The sequence below is a fragment of the Ovis canadensis genome, chromosome 15 (assembly GCF_042477335.2).
Source record: "Ovis canadensis isolate MfBH-ARS-UI-01 breed Bighorn chromosome 15, ARS-UI_OviCan_v2, whole genome shotgun sequence".
Lineage (NCBI taxonomy): Eukaryota > Metazoa > Chordata > Mammalia > Artiodactyla > Bovidae > Ovis > Ovis canadensis.
The window spans coordinates 71,310,254-71,325,663 of NC_091259.1; the positions used below are offsets into that span (position 1 = coordinate 71,310,254).

The window sequence follows — 15,410 nt, forward strand, 5'->3', positions numbered from 1 at the left end:
AATGGATGGATGCATGGGCCCCAAATTGCCTTTCGGTTTATGGCTCCTTAGCCCAGAAGGGAATCCATTGTGATGAAGGTAGAGAAGAAAATCTATCGTCAGTCGTGTTTAAGAAGCTTATTATCCACAGTGTTTGTTGACACATCGTGGAATCCTGCGTGTGAAATTAGAAAGGTGAAAAGGAATAGGAGGCTGCTAAGTCAACAAAGCCAACAAAAGCAAGTTTGTTCTTCCAGCGTTCACTGTCCTAGAGGGTCAAGGGAGAGTCCCTGGCCTTGCAGTCAGCAGAATTTTAGATGAGGTTGCAGTGATACAATTGATTAGAGTTACCTAGTTTCCATACAAAAGGGCACTTACAATTCAGCCAAATGGTTACAGCATCTGGGTGGGGGGTCGGGGGATCTTTATTCCACTCTTTCTGTAGTTCCTGATGGCCAGGGAACAAATACCATCAATTCTGAGATTCGCGAGGCAAATCCAAAGCCTTCATTGGTTGCCTGTAGTTTGGATCAGTGGAGAATTCCATCTGTCAGGGTATTTGCTGCATCATAACAGTTGTTGAATTTTCTTCAGGCAACAGATGAAGAACTCTGTCTACCGGAGCCGGCAATCTCTGAACAGCCCGAGTCCAGGGGAAACAGAGATGGACCTTCTGGTAACTCGGGAGCGACCCCGGCGTGGGATACGTAACAGTGGATACGATGTAAGTGTCTGGTGGGCAGAGGTGAATGCAAGCTTTGCTTTTTCCTGAATGCAAAGGGGATAGAGCATTCTGTCATATTTCAGTTTATTGAATATTAGTAGAATTTAAAAATACACTAAAATGTTTTCTATTTTATTACTCCTTATTTCCTCTTTTGCAAAGTAAGACTAATTGGAATGTATCAGAGTAACAAATTATTGTACAAAGAATCTCAAGGTCTAAATTCAACCATTTTATGAATAGTACTTTATTGACCTTAAGCTCAACAGCAATGCTAAAGGTCCTTAATTTTTTCCCCTTTGTTCTTAGAAACTCAGTAGGAACCATGGCCGTGGGTTAGAATTCATTTGAACATAGGCGTCTTTTAATCCAGAGCACTGTTGAGAAGCTGGATTTGTTCCTGGTTTCGTAACTCCTCAATATGCCATGGAAACAATGAGATTTCCCACAGAGCGATTTGGTGAATTCACATGATGAAGCACATGCTTATGTGCAGGGGTGCTCCAGGCTGCAAAAATGTGTCTAATCCCATCAAATTCCCCAGGTGATGACTTAACAGTTTGGTGCCTCCTATCAAACTGCTTACATTCCGTCATGTGTAGTTTCTCTCATGAGTTCATGTGAAAGATGCTATGCTAAGATGTTCAGTAGTGCTTTATGGTGTCCCAAGATTCAAATGGTCTCGAATATACTCTTAGGTTTTATGAAAATGTTTCTTTCCTTTTCTTGTAAAATGTTTCTCTAATTACAAATACAAAATTTTCTGTAACAAGAGTTATGATTCAAATATATCCAGATAAACTTTTGTTTTAATTGTGAGGTTGTAATTTGAAAATTACACTTGCTTTCTTAAACATACGGTGCTAATTTGAAGGTAAGAAGATTTTTTCCCCCTCGGAATTGGTCATTCTTTGCCACAAAGCTTAAAGTGGGATTTTTAGTTGGTCCAATTAAAACAGATACTATACCTAATTTGAATTTCTAATTACCTTCCTGACATTTAAACTTGATATCTGTGTTGGTGGTGATGCCCTTATCTTTTATTTCTTTTTCATAGCTAAGAGTTAGGTGGTTTAATTTTGTAAAATTCCAGATGCTTTGGGCAAATCTCTTTTTTTTTTCTCCTCCAGATTGAAGTATCAGTGTTAAATTTTCTCCTCATACAAATATTTCTTATGCCAAGCTTGGTCATCAATTTGATAATCAGCCTGTGGTTAAAAGTAGGGCATTTGAAATTTCCATTTAATCTCTCCCTACCAACAGTGAGTATTCTTCCTGGATGCTTATAGTTTGGGAAACTTTTTCTTCTGCTCAGGAATATTCTGCTGATATGTGATAGCATTCTTAGTTTTTTTCAAGACTTGTATAAATAGATTTCTTGTATTGATGAGGTTCTAGACATAGACGTTTTCACAGTTTGAGCAAATAGGCCAGAACACTGTTAGTCTTGAAAAGAGAACACTGCAGGTGTTTTCGCCACTGTGCCAGGACTTGGAGTGTTCACTGGATACTTTCGGAATGTTGCATTAGAACAGTAGGAGAGAGAGGATTTTTTTTAAAGGAGGTTGCTTACTTCTCACAGTCATGTATAAATATTCCAATTACAGATTACTTTAAGGGAAGCCCACTTCATTTCAATAAATTTTTTAAAAATATGTGTTTCTTTGAAAAGTGTATGTGATCACAAAAACATGTGCAAATACAGGTTTCCTTAAGAGATGAAGATCATCTGGGGAACAATTTGAAGAATTTAGACTGTTGATGCTAAGAATGAAATTGTTTCCTTTATTGCCTCCTGAACATTTTAATTACATGAGAGGTATTTGCTATCATTTCCTGACTGCCCACACTAGACCAGGCCCTATTCTAGTCTTTTTACATATATAATGTAATTGTATTTGCTGTCACCAGACAAGTAGTTATTCTCATTATGCCCATTGTACAGATGAGAAACTGAGGCTCCGGGCAGTTACATAATACGTTTACCCATCTCCAGATCCTGTCCCCTTAACTACCCCTTAATACAGCTTCCATGTGCCCCCACCATACTATATATCTGTCTTTACATAACATATGCCCTATATTTCTGATCTCTCTAAGATGTCAGGTCTCACAAGAACTCTTGTATGGTGAACTCACACAAGCAAAAGGTGGACCTGAAGATAAAGCAGAAAAAGAAGGGTCATAGTTTTAAATAATGCACGTATTCATTTTCTGAATCTTGATTTTCCAAAAGTGCCAAAGCACTCCTGGCAAAAGAACCCAGTAGCTCAGCAGTGAACAGGTCATTCAGTTGGAGGCATGTCTTGTGTCCTACTGGGCCTGGGCATCTTAAAGCCAGGCCAACATTTTCAAATCTTTTCTGCCAGATGAGGGAACGCCAGGAGGACCCACTCAACATGGGAGAAACGAAAGCACTGGAAGATTGATTTAAGTGTGAATTTTTCAAAGGTTGCCTGCGTTAGAGTCCCAAAGGAAATGCCTGCATGTAAAAATAAAGGAATAAATGAGCAAGCCAACAAACACACTCATCACGGGCAAACCTCAGCCCTGGGGCTGATGGCCACCTGCATTGTTGCAGAACTTTTTGCACTGAGCAGGAGGAATAGGAGCATGCAGAAAAGACTTAGCTACAAGGGCGTTGGGAACCCCTGTGTTTTACAGCAATGATTCTCATCCCTAACAGCCAAGCCGTGGTGTACACTCCCGGCAGTTACTGGGGCTCACTTGAGTAGTAATTTTCTAGGAGGAAGGCATCCCTTTTAGAAGAAGAAAGGATTTTAAAAAGATGTCCAAAACGGATCAGTCCTAATGAGGCCAGACTGTATCTTTAGACTAACTTTGACATGAATTGAAATGAATTCCTCACAGTGCATAAGTGGGTAAAAAAGATAATGTCAGCCTAATATTTCAAAATAAAAGTTACTATTTCAGGGATTTCCCTTGTGGTTCAGTGGTTAAAAATCTGCCTTGCAATGCAGGGGACATGGGTTCAATCCCTGGTCAGGGAACTGAGATCCCATGTGTTGCAGAGCAGCTAAGCGGTGTACCGCAGCTAGAGAATCCATGCACTGCAACGAAAAGATCCTGCATGCTGCAACTAAGGGCCTGATGCAGTTGTTTGGATGGCTTCCATTTGGAGGGGAATGCAATGTGATCTAGAAGGGCCCTGACTGCCTGAGATAGCTTAGAGGGAGTCTGGGGCCTTCTCAGTAAATTTGTAAATCCTGTTGTTAGTGGGAGGCTCTCCTGCTCTTACGATCTGGCATGAGAGTCAGAGACCAAGGTGAAGCACAAGGATGCCCTGGTACCACGTGATGTGCCCAGTTAAGGGTATAACCATCTACTGGTTTCACTGGGAAACGAATGGTTGGATTGGGGGATTCAGTCCTTTACCAGAAGCCCCCTGCTGTTGCCCTCGGAACCACGTGCTCTGTGTCGGCCCTGCCCCCACCCCCATCACCTCCTAGGCATCCCACCTAGAACTGGCTTACATAGGTCTCCCATCTCAGCCTTTCATTTCTTTCTCTTGCCTCTGCTGACTAGTTTAAGCTGTTAATAACCCTGGCTTGCGGAGAAGGCAATGGCACCCCACTCCAGTACTCTTGCCTGGAAAATCCCATGGATGGAGGAGCCTGGTAGGCTGCTGTCCATGGGGTCGCTAAGAGTCAGTCACGACTGAGTGACTTCACTTTCACTTTTCACTGTCATGCCTTGGAGAAGGAAATGGCAACCCACTCCAGTGTTCTTGCCTGGAGAATCCCAGGGACGGGGGAGCCTGGTGGGCTGCCGTCTATGGGGTCGTACAGAGTCAGACACAACTGAAGTGACTTAGCAGCAGCAACCCTGGCTTGATATGTTATCTCATGTTAATGTATAGGACGTTGTATTTTAATAGAGTCCTTTAATCCCAGGGAAATATCTGATGATGGGAAATCAGGCTCCCTGGTTGAAGCTGAGGCAGAGGGAGGTGTTTGGTGGTGAAGGGAGCCTTTCAGTGTCATCTAGACCTCTCCAGGCTGGTGGCTGCCCACAAAGAGACTTGTTAACTTACAGAAATGGAGGCCTCTTGGCATGTGGGGAACAGGAGGTGGTTTCTTGTTTGCAGGTTTGGGGTGGGGGGGCAGGTCAGGTTTCAGAATGGCCTAGTGGCCCTGCTTGGAGCCAGGCCTCCCCTGCTGGGCTTCCTTCCCATGCAGGTGGGTTCCCAGTGGGCAGGAGACAACTTTCCTTGCTTAGTGAGCACTCAGGTGCCATCTGCCCGCCGGTTCCTCCTGGTCTCCTGCGCTCTGGATGCTGTCTGCTTCTGCTCTTGGCGTCACCTACCCATCCTGCCTCTCCTGGGCTCTGAGACCTCTTAGCCTCTTGACCAGTGTGTGCATGTGTGCTAAGTCACGTCTGACTCTTTGTGACCCTAGGGACTATAGCTTGCGAGTCTCCTCTGTCCATGGATTCTCCAGGCAAGAATACTGGAGGGGGCTGCCATGTCCTCCTCCAGGGGATCTTCCCAACCCAGAGACTGAACCCGCGTCTCGTACGTCTCCTGCACTGGCAGCTGCTTACTGCAGGTCAGTGCACCCAGTACACTCTGGTGTGGACACCTTGAGGGAAGGAAAGAAGCAGGATTGGACAGAGTTAAAGGTCGAGATGTCGTATAGGACCTACAAGACCTCCCCACATAACTCATGCAACCCTAAAGAGTTGTGTTAAGTTTTCAAGAAGCATCTGGGTTCTTGGCCTCTAGTACTGACCAGTCGTTGTGTGTCCTTGGGTGAGGCATTTCACTTTAGCCAAGGACAGTTCCTAGTGAGAGAGTTGGCACTGCCTGTTCTCTCTAAGGCCAGGGGAGAGCAAGGGTAATACCCAGGTGACAGCCAAGGGCTGGAGACGTGCCCATCAGCTCCGGAAGAAACCCTCGAGTCTGGAGAAGCACAGTGCCATCCACCCCATGCTGGTTCCTCCGAACTCTGGTCCTTGGCCCACGGGAGCCCTCGAATCCCTGTAGGATCCAAAGCTAGAGGACAAATGAGAGCCCCACGTCAGTACTTGCCACCCCTTCATTTCTTCCAGCAAACATTTCTCAAGGGCACTGGACCCATTGCACCATATGTGCGTTTAACATCTGCCAGTTCCACAATATAGTCTCTGAAAGATAAAGGGAAAAAATATAAATATTGCAAAAAAAAGTTAGCTTTTGCCTATATTCTGTTCGTGTTGTGCATTATAGGTGACCTATTTCTTATTTCTGTAAGATTGTACACACAGGCCATGCGTGTATACTATGTGGATGATGATGAATTTTCAAAGGTTTAACTACATGATTTTTACCTTCTCTGCTGGTATTAGCATCTGAGCTCCACATGTGATTCCACTGTACTACCTGTGTGAGGCTCTATGGAGAAGAGAAAGGTGGATTAACTAGTGCTTGCCCCAAGGTGCTTTAGGAGGCTAGTGGAGGGGACACATAGAGACATATGCAACATGTTGGGGTAGTGAACTTGGATGGGAACAGGAAGTCTTCCTGAAAGTCTGTTCCTGTCTGTCCCACTCACAGCTGCCCAAGGAATCCTTCTAAAATACATGCCCTTGTTTAAAATCCTTCAGTAGCTCCTCAGGGGGGCTTCCCTGAGGAAGCTCAACTGGTATAGAATCCACCTGCAATGCAGGAGCCTCTGGTTTGATTCCTGGGTCGAGAAGATCCCCTGGAGAAGGGATAGGCTACCCACTCCAGTATTTGTGGGCTCTCCTGGTGGCTCAGATGGTAAAAAAAAAAAAATCTGTCTGCAATGCAGGAGCCCTCGGTTCGATCCCTGAATTGTGAAGATCCCTTGGAGGAAGGCATGGCAACCCACTCCAGTTTTCTTGCCTGGAGAATCCCCATGGACAGAGGAGTCTGGTGGGCTACAGGCCATGGGGTTACAACGAGTTGGACATGAGTGAGCGACTAAGCACAGCACAGCACGGCTCCTCAGGGCTTGGGAAAAAGACTCAAATCCTATGGGGAGGGAGGTGGGAGGGGATTCAGTGTAGGAAACACATGTACACCCATGGCTGATTCATGTCAATGTATGGCAAAAACGACTACAATATTGTAAAGTAATTAGGCTCCGATTAAAATAAATAAATTAAAAAAAAAAAAAAGACTCAAACCCTAAGCTTCCGGCTCAGGGCTCAGATGCTCTGGCTGGCCCTGACATGCCCTTCTGGCTGATGCTCACCGCTCCTTAAGCTACCTGTTGGCTCCAGCGCTCTCCGCTCTCCCCAGACTTGCCCTGTGGTTTCACATCTCCACATCTTTGCCCGTGCTTCTCTCTCTGTCCAGAACATCCGTTCCCTCTGGCTTAAGTTGCTCAACCTCGGCTCTGTTGATCTAGGGGCTGGATAATTCTTTGTATGGAGGGAGGGCTGTCCTATGCTTATAAGATGGTCAGCAGCATCTCTGGCCTCTATCCACCAGCTGCCAATAGCCCCTCCCACTTGTGACTGCCCCCAAATGCCTCCAGACACTGCCAAGTGTCCCTTGGGGGCAAGCCTGTTCCCAGTTAAGAACTGCCTATTCTTGGGACTTCCCTGGCTGTCTAGTGGTTAAGACTCTTTGCCTTCCAATGCAGGGGGTATGGGTTCCATCCCTGGTCAGGGAGCTAGGATCTCATATAAACCTAAGACAGAAGCAATATTGTAACAAGTCCAAAAAAGACTTTAAAAATGGTCCACATCAAGAAAAAAAAAATCTTCAAAAAAAAAAACAAAAAAAAACCAAAAACCCTGCCTATTCAGGCAGTGCTTTCAGAACTCGGTTAAATGCCTCCTTGAGAATCTTTTCCTCGACCCCGCATCTGGAGTCTGACTTAGTACCTGGGACTCACTTCATCAGAGTCCTTATTCCTGTTCCTCCCAGGTGCATTTACTTGTATCACTCCCCAACCCCCGCCCTCCTCAAGGACAGAAATCATGTTTTATTCATCCTGGAAGCCTCAGCACTCAGAATCCGAACCAGCGCATATCAGATGCAGTGTCTCTATTTGTTGAGCAAACGAACAAACAAGTGTCAACCACAAGTGACTCTGGAGCCGAGACTTGAAAATATGGGGCAGATTTAGCTCAGTTCAGTTCAGTTCAGTCAGTTCAGTCGCTCAGTCATGTCCGACTCTTTGCGACCCCATGAATCGCAGCACGCCAGGCCTCTCTGTCCATCACCAACTCCCGGAGTTCACTCAGACTCACGGCCATCGAGTCAGTGATGCCATCCAGCCATCTCATCCTCTGTCATCCCCTTCTCCTCCTGCCCCCAATCCCTCCCAGCATCAAAGTCTTTTCCAATGAGTCAGCTCTTCGCATGAGGTGGCCAAAGTACTGGAGCTTCAGCTTCAGCATCATTCCTTCCAAAGAAATCCTAGGGCTGATCTCCTTCAGAATGGACTGCCTGGATCTCCTTGCAGTCCAAGGGACCCTCAAGAGTCCTCTCCAACACCACACTTCAAAAGCATCAATTCTTCGGTGCTCAGCCTTCTTCACAGTCCAACTGTCACATCCATACATGACCACTGGAAAAACCATAGCTTTGACTAGACGGACCTTAGTCAGCAAAGTAATGTCTCTGCTTTTGAATATGCTATCTAGGTTGGTCATAACTTTTCTTCTAAGGAGCAAGTGTCTTTTAATTTCATGGCTGCAATCACCATCTGCAGTGACTTTGGAGCCCCCAAAAATAAAGTCTGACACTGTTTCCACTGTTTCCCCATCTATTTGCCATGAAGTGATGGGACCAGATGCCATGATCTTAGTTTTCTGAATGTTGAGCTTTATAAGCCAACTTTTTCACTCTCCTCTTTCACTTGCATCAAGAGGCTTTTTAGTTCCTCTTCACTTTCTGCCATAAGGGTGGTGTCATCTGCATATCTTAGGTTCTTGATATTTCTCCCGGCAATCTTGATTCCAGCTTGTGTTTCTTCCAGTCCAGCATTTCTCATGATGTACTCTGCATATAAGTTAAATAAGTAGGGTGACAATGTACAGCCTTGACGTACTCCTTTTCCTCTTTGGAACCAGTCTGTTGTTCCATGTCCAGTTCTAACTGTTGCTTCCTGACTTGCATACAGATTTCTCAAGAGGCATGTCAGGTGGTCTGGTATTCCCATCTCTTTCAGAATTTTCCACGGTTTATTGTGATCCACACAGTCAAAGGCTTTGGCATAGTCAATAAAGCAGAGATAGATGTTTTTCTGGAACTCTCTTGCTTTTTCCATGATCCAGCTGATGTTGGCAATTTGATCTCTGGTTCCTCTCCCTTTTCTAAAACCAGCTTGAACATCAGGAAGTTCATGGTTCACGTATTGCTGAAGCCTGGCTTGGAGAATTTTGAGCATTACTTTACTAGCGTGTGAGATGAGTGCAATTGTGCGGTAGTTTGAGCATTCTTTGGCATTGCCTTTCTTTGGGATTGGAATGAAAACTGACCTTTTCCAGTCCTGTGGCCACTGCCAAGTTTTCCTAAGTTGCTGGCATATTGAGTGCAGCACTTTCACAGCATCATCTTTCAGGATTTGAAACAGCTCAACTGGAATTCCATTACCTCCACTAGCTTTGTTCGTAGTGATGCTTTCTAAGGCCCACTTGACTTCACATTCCAGGATATCTGGCTCTAGATGAGTGATCACACCATCGTGATTATCTGGGTTGTGAAGATCTTTTTTGTACAGTTCTTCTGTGTATTCTTGCCACCTCTTCTTAATATCTTCTGCTTCTGTTAGGTCCAGACCATTTCTGTCCTTTATCGAGCCCATCTTTGCATGAAATATTCCTTTGGTATCTCTAATTTTCTTGAAGAGATCTCTAGTCTTTCCCATTCTGTTGTTTTCCCTATTTCTTTGCATTGATTGCTGAAGAAGGCTTTCTTATCTCTTCTTGCTATTCTTTGGAACTCTGCATTCAGATGCTTATATCTTTCCTTTTCTCCTTTGTTTTTCGCTTCTCTTCTTTTCACAGCTATTTGTAAGGCCTCCCCAAACAGCCATTTTGCTTTTTTGCATTCAGCTCAGAGCCATATAAACAGTTGATTTGACTGGCTTATCAACACTGTAGACAAATGCATGGTACTGTTTGAAGTTCAGTCTAAATGGTGGTTATCAGTTAGGATGCTTTGGCTAAAATAACAGAAAGCCCAACCCAACTCAGACTATCTGTACTCATGAAGGACATGTACCAGGTAGAGTAAATCCAGGCCTGGTCGGACTGGTGTTCCTTTTCTCTGCATTATGTAGTGCTGCCCCCTCATATGTTGGCTTCAAACACAGGTTGGTTCTCTCCACCGGAAATAGCCATTTCCTGCAGCAGCCTCGAGCCTTGTGTCTACATGCTGTGTTGGCCAACCCAAGAGAGACTGTCTCTTTCTCAGCCATGAATTCAAAGTTTATGGGTTTTTTACTCTAACTGAGCCACAGTAGGTCCAATGCCCACTCTACCCCTGTATCACTGAGGTGGGGGGTGCTGGGTGGGGAGAGGGGGGTCCACTGATTGATTTAACCCAGGCAGATGTCACCAGCAGAGCTGGGACACACTTAGTCCCCCACCCTCACCCCAGAGACCCTGCCTGAGACCCAGGGAGAGGAGTGGGTGGATGCTGAGTCCACCCCAGTACTTGCTCCTTGAGGAATATTGACTGCTGGGCCTTTTAAGGAGTAAAACCAGGAGAATCATCCATGTCACTTGTCCCTCCAGTCTCAGCTGTGGGACAAACACACCTTTGGTTGACCACCCATAAAGGGAAAGATCGGCAAGGTGATGAGCCCATGACTACTTCTTCCCATGGGCTTGGGGAGGCCTGACTACTGTTGAAGGTTGTATCTTGGAGGCAGATAGAATGACCAAGAGGGATTTTGTGAATCTGTCTGGCTTTTTCAAGAGACAGGACAGGAAAATGGAGATTTGAGTTGGCAATGGGGAGAGACTATTTTGTTACAGAATAGTGTTGGCTTGGGTTAACCCTTGTTGCCTGCGGGGTCAACTAAGCTAAGAAGATAAGAAAAAGCAGGTAGTGACTCACCTTAAGAGCAAAAGCAAAATAGCTTCCCATGACAGAAAGCCATTCTTGTGTGTTTACTTTCAGTGTCCCTTTTAGTAGGTTTTTGTTACTAACGCATGAGTCTGGCTCATGTATTGCTCTCAGCGTTCACAGGCAGTGCTGTGTAATGGTTATACTCATGGCCTCTGGAGCTAGGCTTGGTTCATGGTCCAGCTCAGTTGAACACTGGCAGTGTGAAGCTGCTGCTGTTGCTGCTGCTGCTAAGTCGCTTCAGTCATGTCCAACTCTGTGTGACCCCATAGACAGCAGCCCACCAGGCTCCCCCATCCCTGGGATTCTCCAGGCAAGAACACTGGAGTGGGTTGCCATTTCCTTCTCCAGTGCATGAAAGTGAAAAGTGAAAGTGAAGTCGCTCAGTCATGACTGACTCTTAGCGACCCCATGGACTGCAGCCTACCAGCTTCCTCTGTCCATGGGATTTTCCAGGCAAGAGTACTGGAGTGGGTTGCCATTGCCTTCTCCACAGTGTGAAGCTAGGCTACTTCATTACCTGCTGTAGTTTCTCGAACTGGATAATGGGCATACAAGTTGTACCTGCTTTATAAGGTTGTTGTGAGGATGAAGGGGCTTCCCAGGTGGCACTAAAGAACCCACCTGCCAATGCAGGAGACATAAAAGATGTGTGTTTGATCCCTGGGTCAGGAAGATCCCCTAGAGGAGGGCATGGTAACCCACTCCAGTATTCTTGCCTGGAGAATCCCCAAGGACAGAAGAGACTGGCAGCTACAGTTCATGGGGCGCAAAGAGTTGGACACAACTGGGGCAACGTAGTACCCACGTGAGGATTAGTACGCATGTGAGGATTAAATGCGTTATGCTCATAAACACAGAGAAGATGCACAGTGAATATTAGCTGTTGTGGCTATGGCTAACATTCCATGAAAGAGAGGAGGACATTCTTTTTTCTGTTTCTTTTCCATCCTAACACTTTAGACATTTCAGGCCAGCTGTGAATTTTCTCACATACTGTGATATTGTGATTTATAATAAGAAATATATCATTTGGGGACTTCCCTGGTGGTCCAGTGATTAAGAGACCATGCTCCCAATGCAGGGAGCCTGGACTTCCATCCCTGGTCAGGGAACTAGATCCCACATGCCACAGCTGAAACCTGGCACAGCCAAAAGGAAAAAGAAAGAAAGACATTATTTGGTCTTAGTCCCTGCTGCTGGCCCAGAGCTAGCTCCAAAACCCCTTGGGATTTCCTGAGTGATGGGAACATTAAATGTTCTTCATGTTAAAGAGGTGACCTGGAAAACACCTAAGGATGGCGGCTGGTTGCCTGTGGAGCCCAATATGTGATTTCCAACCTCATGCCCACTGCCAGGGAGGGGGGATGAACTGGAGATTGAGTTCCATGGCCAATGGCCAGTGATTTAATCAATCATGCCCAAGCAAAGGAGCCTCCATAAAAACCTAAAAGAAGTGGGTTTGGAGAGCTTCTGGGTTGGTGAACAGGTGGCGATTCTGGGAAAGTGGCACCCTCAGACAGTATGAAAACTCCCTGCCCTTCCCCCTAGTGCCTTATGCATCTCTTCCATCTGGTTGTTCTCGATTTATGTCTTTTAGTGATGGGCCAGCAACCTAGTAAGTAAAATGTTTCTCTGAGCTTTCTGAGCTGCTCCAGGAAGTTAATTGAACCTAAAGAGGAGGTTGCTGGAACCTCTGCTCTCTATCTAGCTCATTGGTCAGAAGCACTGGTGACAACCTGGCCTTGGGACTGGCCTCTGAGGTGGGGTGGGGGGGGGCGCGGTGGGGATGGAGGGCAGTCTGGTGGGACTGAGCTCTTAACCTGTGGAATCTGATGCTTTCTCCGGGTAGTGTCTGAATTGAGTTGAACTGTAGGACACCCAGCTGGTGTCAAGAATTGGTTGTGTGGGGAAAAAACTTACACATTGGTGATCAGAATTGTACTCACTAAAGAGAGAATTGGATGGGGCTGGACAAGGACTTTGTAAGGGGTACCTGAGACCCTCCCCCTTTGCCCTGAGGACACAGAGATCACGCTTCCAAAGGTGACCTCTAAGAGCACATTTCGCCAAACACAGGGTTCAGTTCAATTCAGTCGCTCAGTCGTGTCCGACTCTTGCAACCCCATGAATCGCAGCATGCCAGGCTTCCCTGTCCATCACCAACTCCGAGTCTACTCAAACTCATGTGCATCAAGTCGGTGATGCCATCCAGCCATCTCATCCTCTGTCGTCCCCTTCTCCTCCAGCTCCCAATCCCTCGCAGCATCAGGGTCTTTTCCAATGAGTCAACTCTTCACATGAGGTGGCCAAATTATTTGAGTTTCAGCCTCAGCATGAGTCCTTCCAATGAACACCCAGGACTGATCTCCTTTAGGATGGACTGGTTGGATCTCCTGGTAGTCCAAGGGACTCTCAAGAGTCTTCTCCAACACCACAGTTCAAAAGCATCAATTCTTCGGTGCTCAGCTTTCTTCACAGTCCAACTTTCACATCCATACATGACCACTGGAAAAACCATAGCCTTGACTAGATGGACCTTTGTTGGCAAAGTAATGTCTCTGCTTTTGAATATGCCATCTAGGTTGGTCATAACTTTCCTTCCAAGGAGTAAATGTCTTTTAATTTCATGGCTGCAATCACCATCTGCAGTGATTTTAGAGCCCCCCAAAAATAAAGTCTGACACTGTTTCTACTGTTTCCCCATCTATTTCCCATGAAGTAATGAAACCAGATGCCATGATCTTCGTTTTCTGAATGTTGAGCTTTAGGCCAGCTTTTTCATTCTCCTCTTTCACTTTCATCAAGAGGCTTTTTAGTTCCTCTTCACTTTCTGCCATAAGGGTGGTGTCATCTGCATATCTGAGGTGATTGATATTTCTTCCGGCAATCTCGATTCCAGCTTGTGCATTCCAGCCCAGCATTTCTCATGATGTTCTCTGCAGATCTTTAATTGATAGAAATTGATAAGAGGCCAGTGGAGGAACTCAAGCAAGGGAGTGAAAATCAGAAACAGGTGCCCTCGCTTGCTCCCAAGGTGGGAGGGTGAGCTGGTTCCTTTAGTGGGGTGAGGGGGAGGGCAGATCTGGTGGGTTGGGCAGGAGGCGTAGCTTAGGTGGTCCGTTCACCCCCTTGGTGGTGCCTGAGTGCAGCGATCATGCAGTGCTCTGCTTTTGCTCCTGGCACTTCACAAGTGGCAGCTGGTTTGTGGCCCTCTTGTATCGTATTGTTCATCACTTGGCCCAACAGCACATGTATGCCGTTATTTTTAGTCCCTTATATTTAGTTTCTTTGTATTTGTTGCTGGAGGAGATTTTTGTCCAGGTGCAGACACTACAGCAAAAAGTCTTGGGTCTCAGCGTATCTCACTTATATACCATAAGTATCCAAAATCTTAAATATGTAAGTTTTCTCTAACTCAGTAATTCTACTTCCAGCAATTTAACATAAGGCTAAATGCATGGTTATATTCAGAATTTTAACCACAATATACAGATTTCACTTTCATTGGGAAACTACATAAAAGAGTGGATAGTTACATATAGGTTGAAAACTCCATATAACAATGCAGTGAAATCTTTTAAAGTTATTCCCTATAAATACCATATTTTTATTGACAGAGATAATTATTTGCAATGTTATATAAAAAGATTTCAAAATATATGTATTTCTATTTTATATATACATAAATCCATATATATTCATATATGTAGGAGGATTTTTATTAAATGGGACATTTAATTTATATACATTTACAAAATATATATGTGTGCGATTATACTGTTTGTAAAATCATGACCCAGATGGCTTAGTCTGAGAGTGTGTCTAAGTCAAAAGAATTATATCAACAAAAGTAAATTTTAAATAGTTACGAAAGAAAGTGAAAAGTGTTAGTTGCTCAGTTGTGTCTGACTCTTTGCAACCCCATATACTGCAGCCTGCCAGGCTGCACTGCCCATGGACTTTTCCAGGCAAGAATACTGGAGTGGGTAGCCATTCCCTTCTCCAGGGGATCTTCCTGACCCAGGGACTGCACTCGAGTCTCCTGGATTGCAGGCAGATTCTTTATCGCGTGAGTCACCAGGAAAGCCCTATTTCTGCTTCTGTACCTGAAGGCTATCCTGTCATGTCCAGTAATACTTTTTCAATATCCTTAATTCCTTTCCCACTCGCATGCTGCATAGCTGCTTTTCATCGCTACCCAAAATCCCACTAAGACAGTTCTGCAGCCCTCTGCCCTTCTGCCTCAGTGCCCTCCTGTTCTTTCTGTTCTCCATCACAAAAGCCAGAGAATCTTGTGCCAAGTGGTGGGCTCTGTTTGGAAGAAGAGGAGGGGAGAAACTGAGATGGTCCAAGCCAGGATTCTTTGTAGCTAACTGGAGTAGGGCAATGCGTGGGGTGGGTGAGCAACTGGGAGGGTGTTGGTAATACGCCAGCATTCATAATCTTCATTCTATTTCATATGCATAGGAAACAGCTGCAAGGACACGCACGAAGGTCACAATGTTAACATTTTGTTATTTCTGGTGATAGGATTAGAGTGGATTTTAATTTCCTTCCTTTTGCTTATCTATGTTTTCTAATTTTCTACCATGAACAGACATTCCCTGATTAAATTCTTAGAATTTTTATTGAAGTATATCTTGATTGATTTAT

General features: G+C 45.1%; 1 protein-coding gene across 1 annotated transcript in view; it reads left to right on the forward strand.

Annotated features, from left to right (window-relative positions):
• Positions 1-15,410, forward strand: part of KIAA1549L (KIAA1549 like) — a 168,699-nt gene that overhangs the window by 120,518 nt on the left and 32,771 nt on the right. Inside the window, exon 17 of the mRNA XM_069553333.1 lies at positions 574-703. Coding sequence (XP_069409434.1) covers positions 574-703 — 130 coding nt within the window. The remainder of the gene's footprint in view (positions 1-573; positions 704-15,410) is intronic.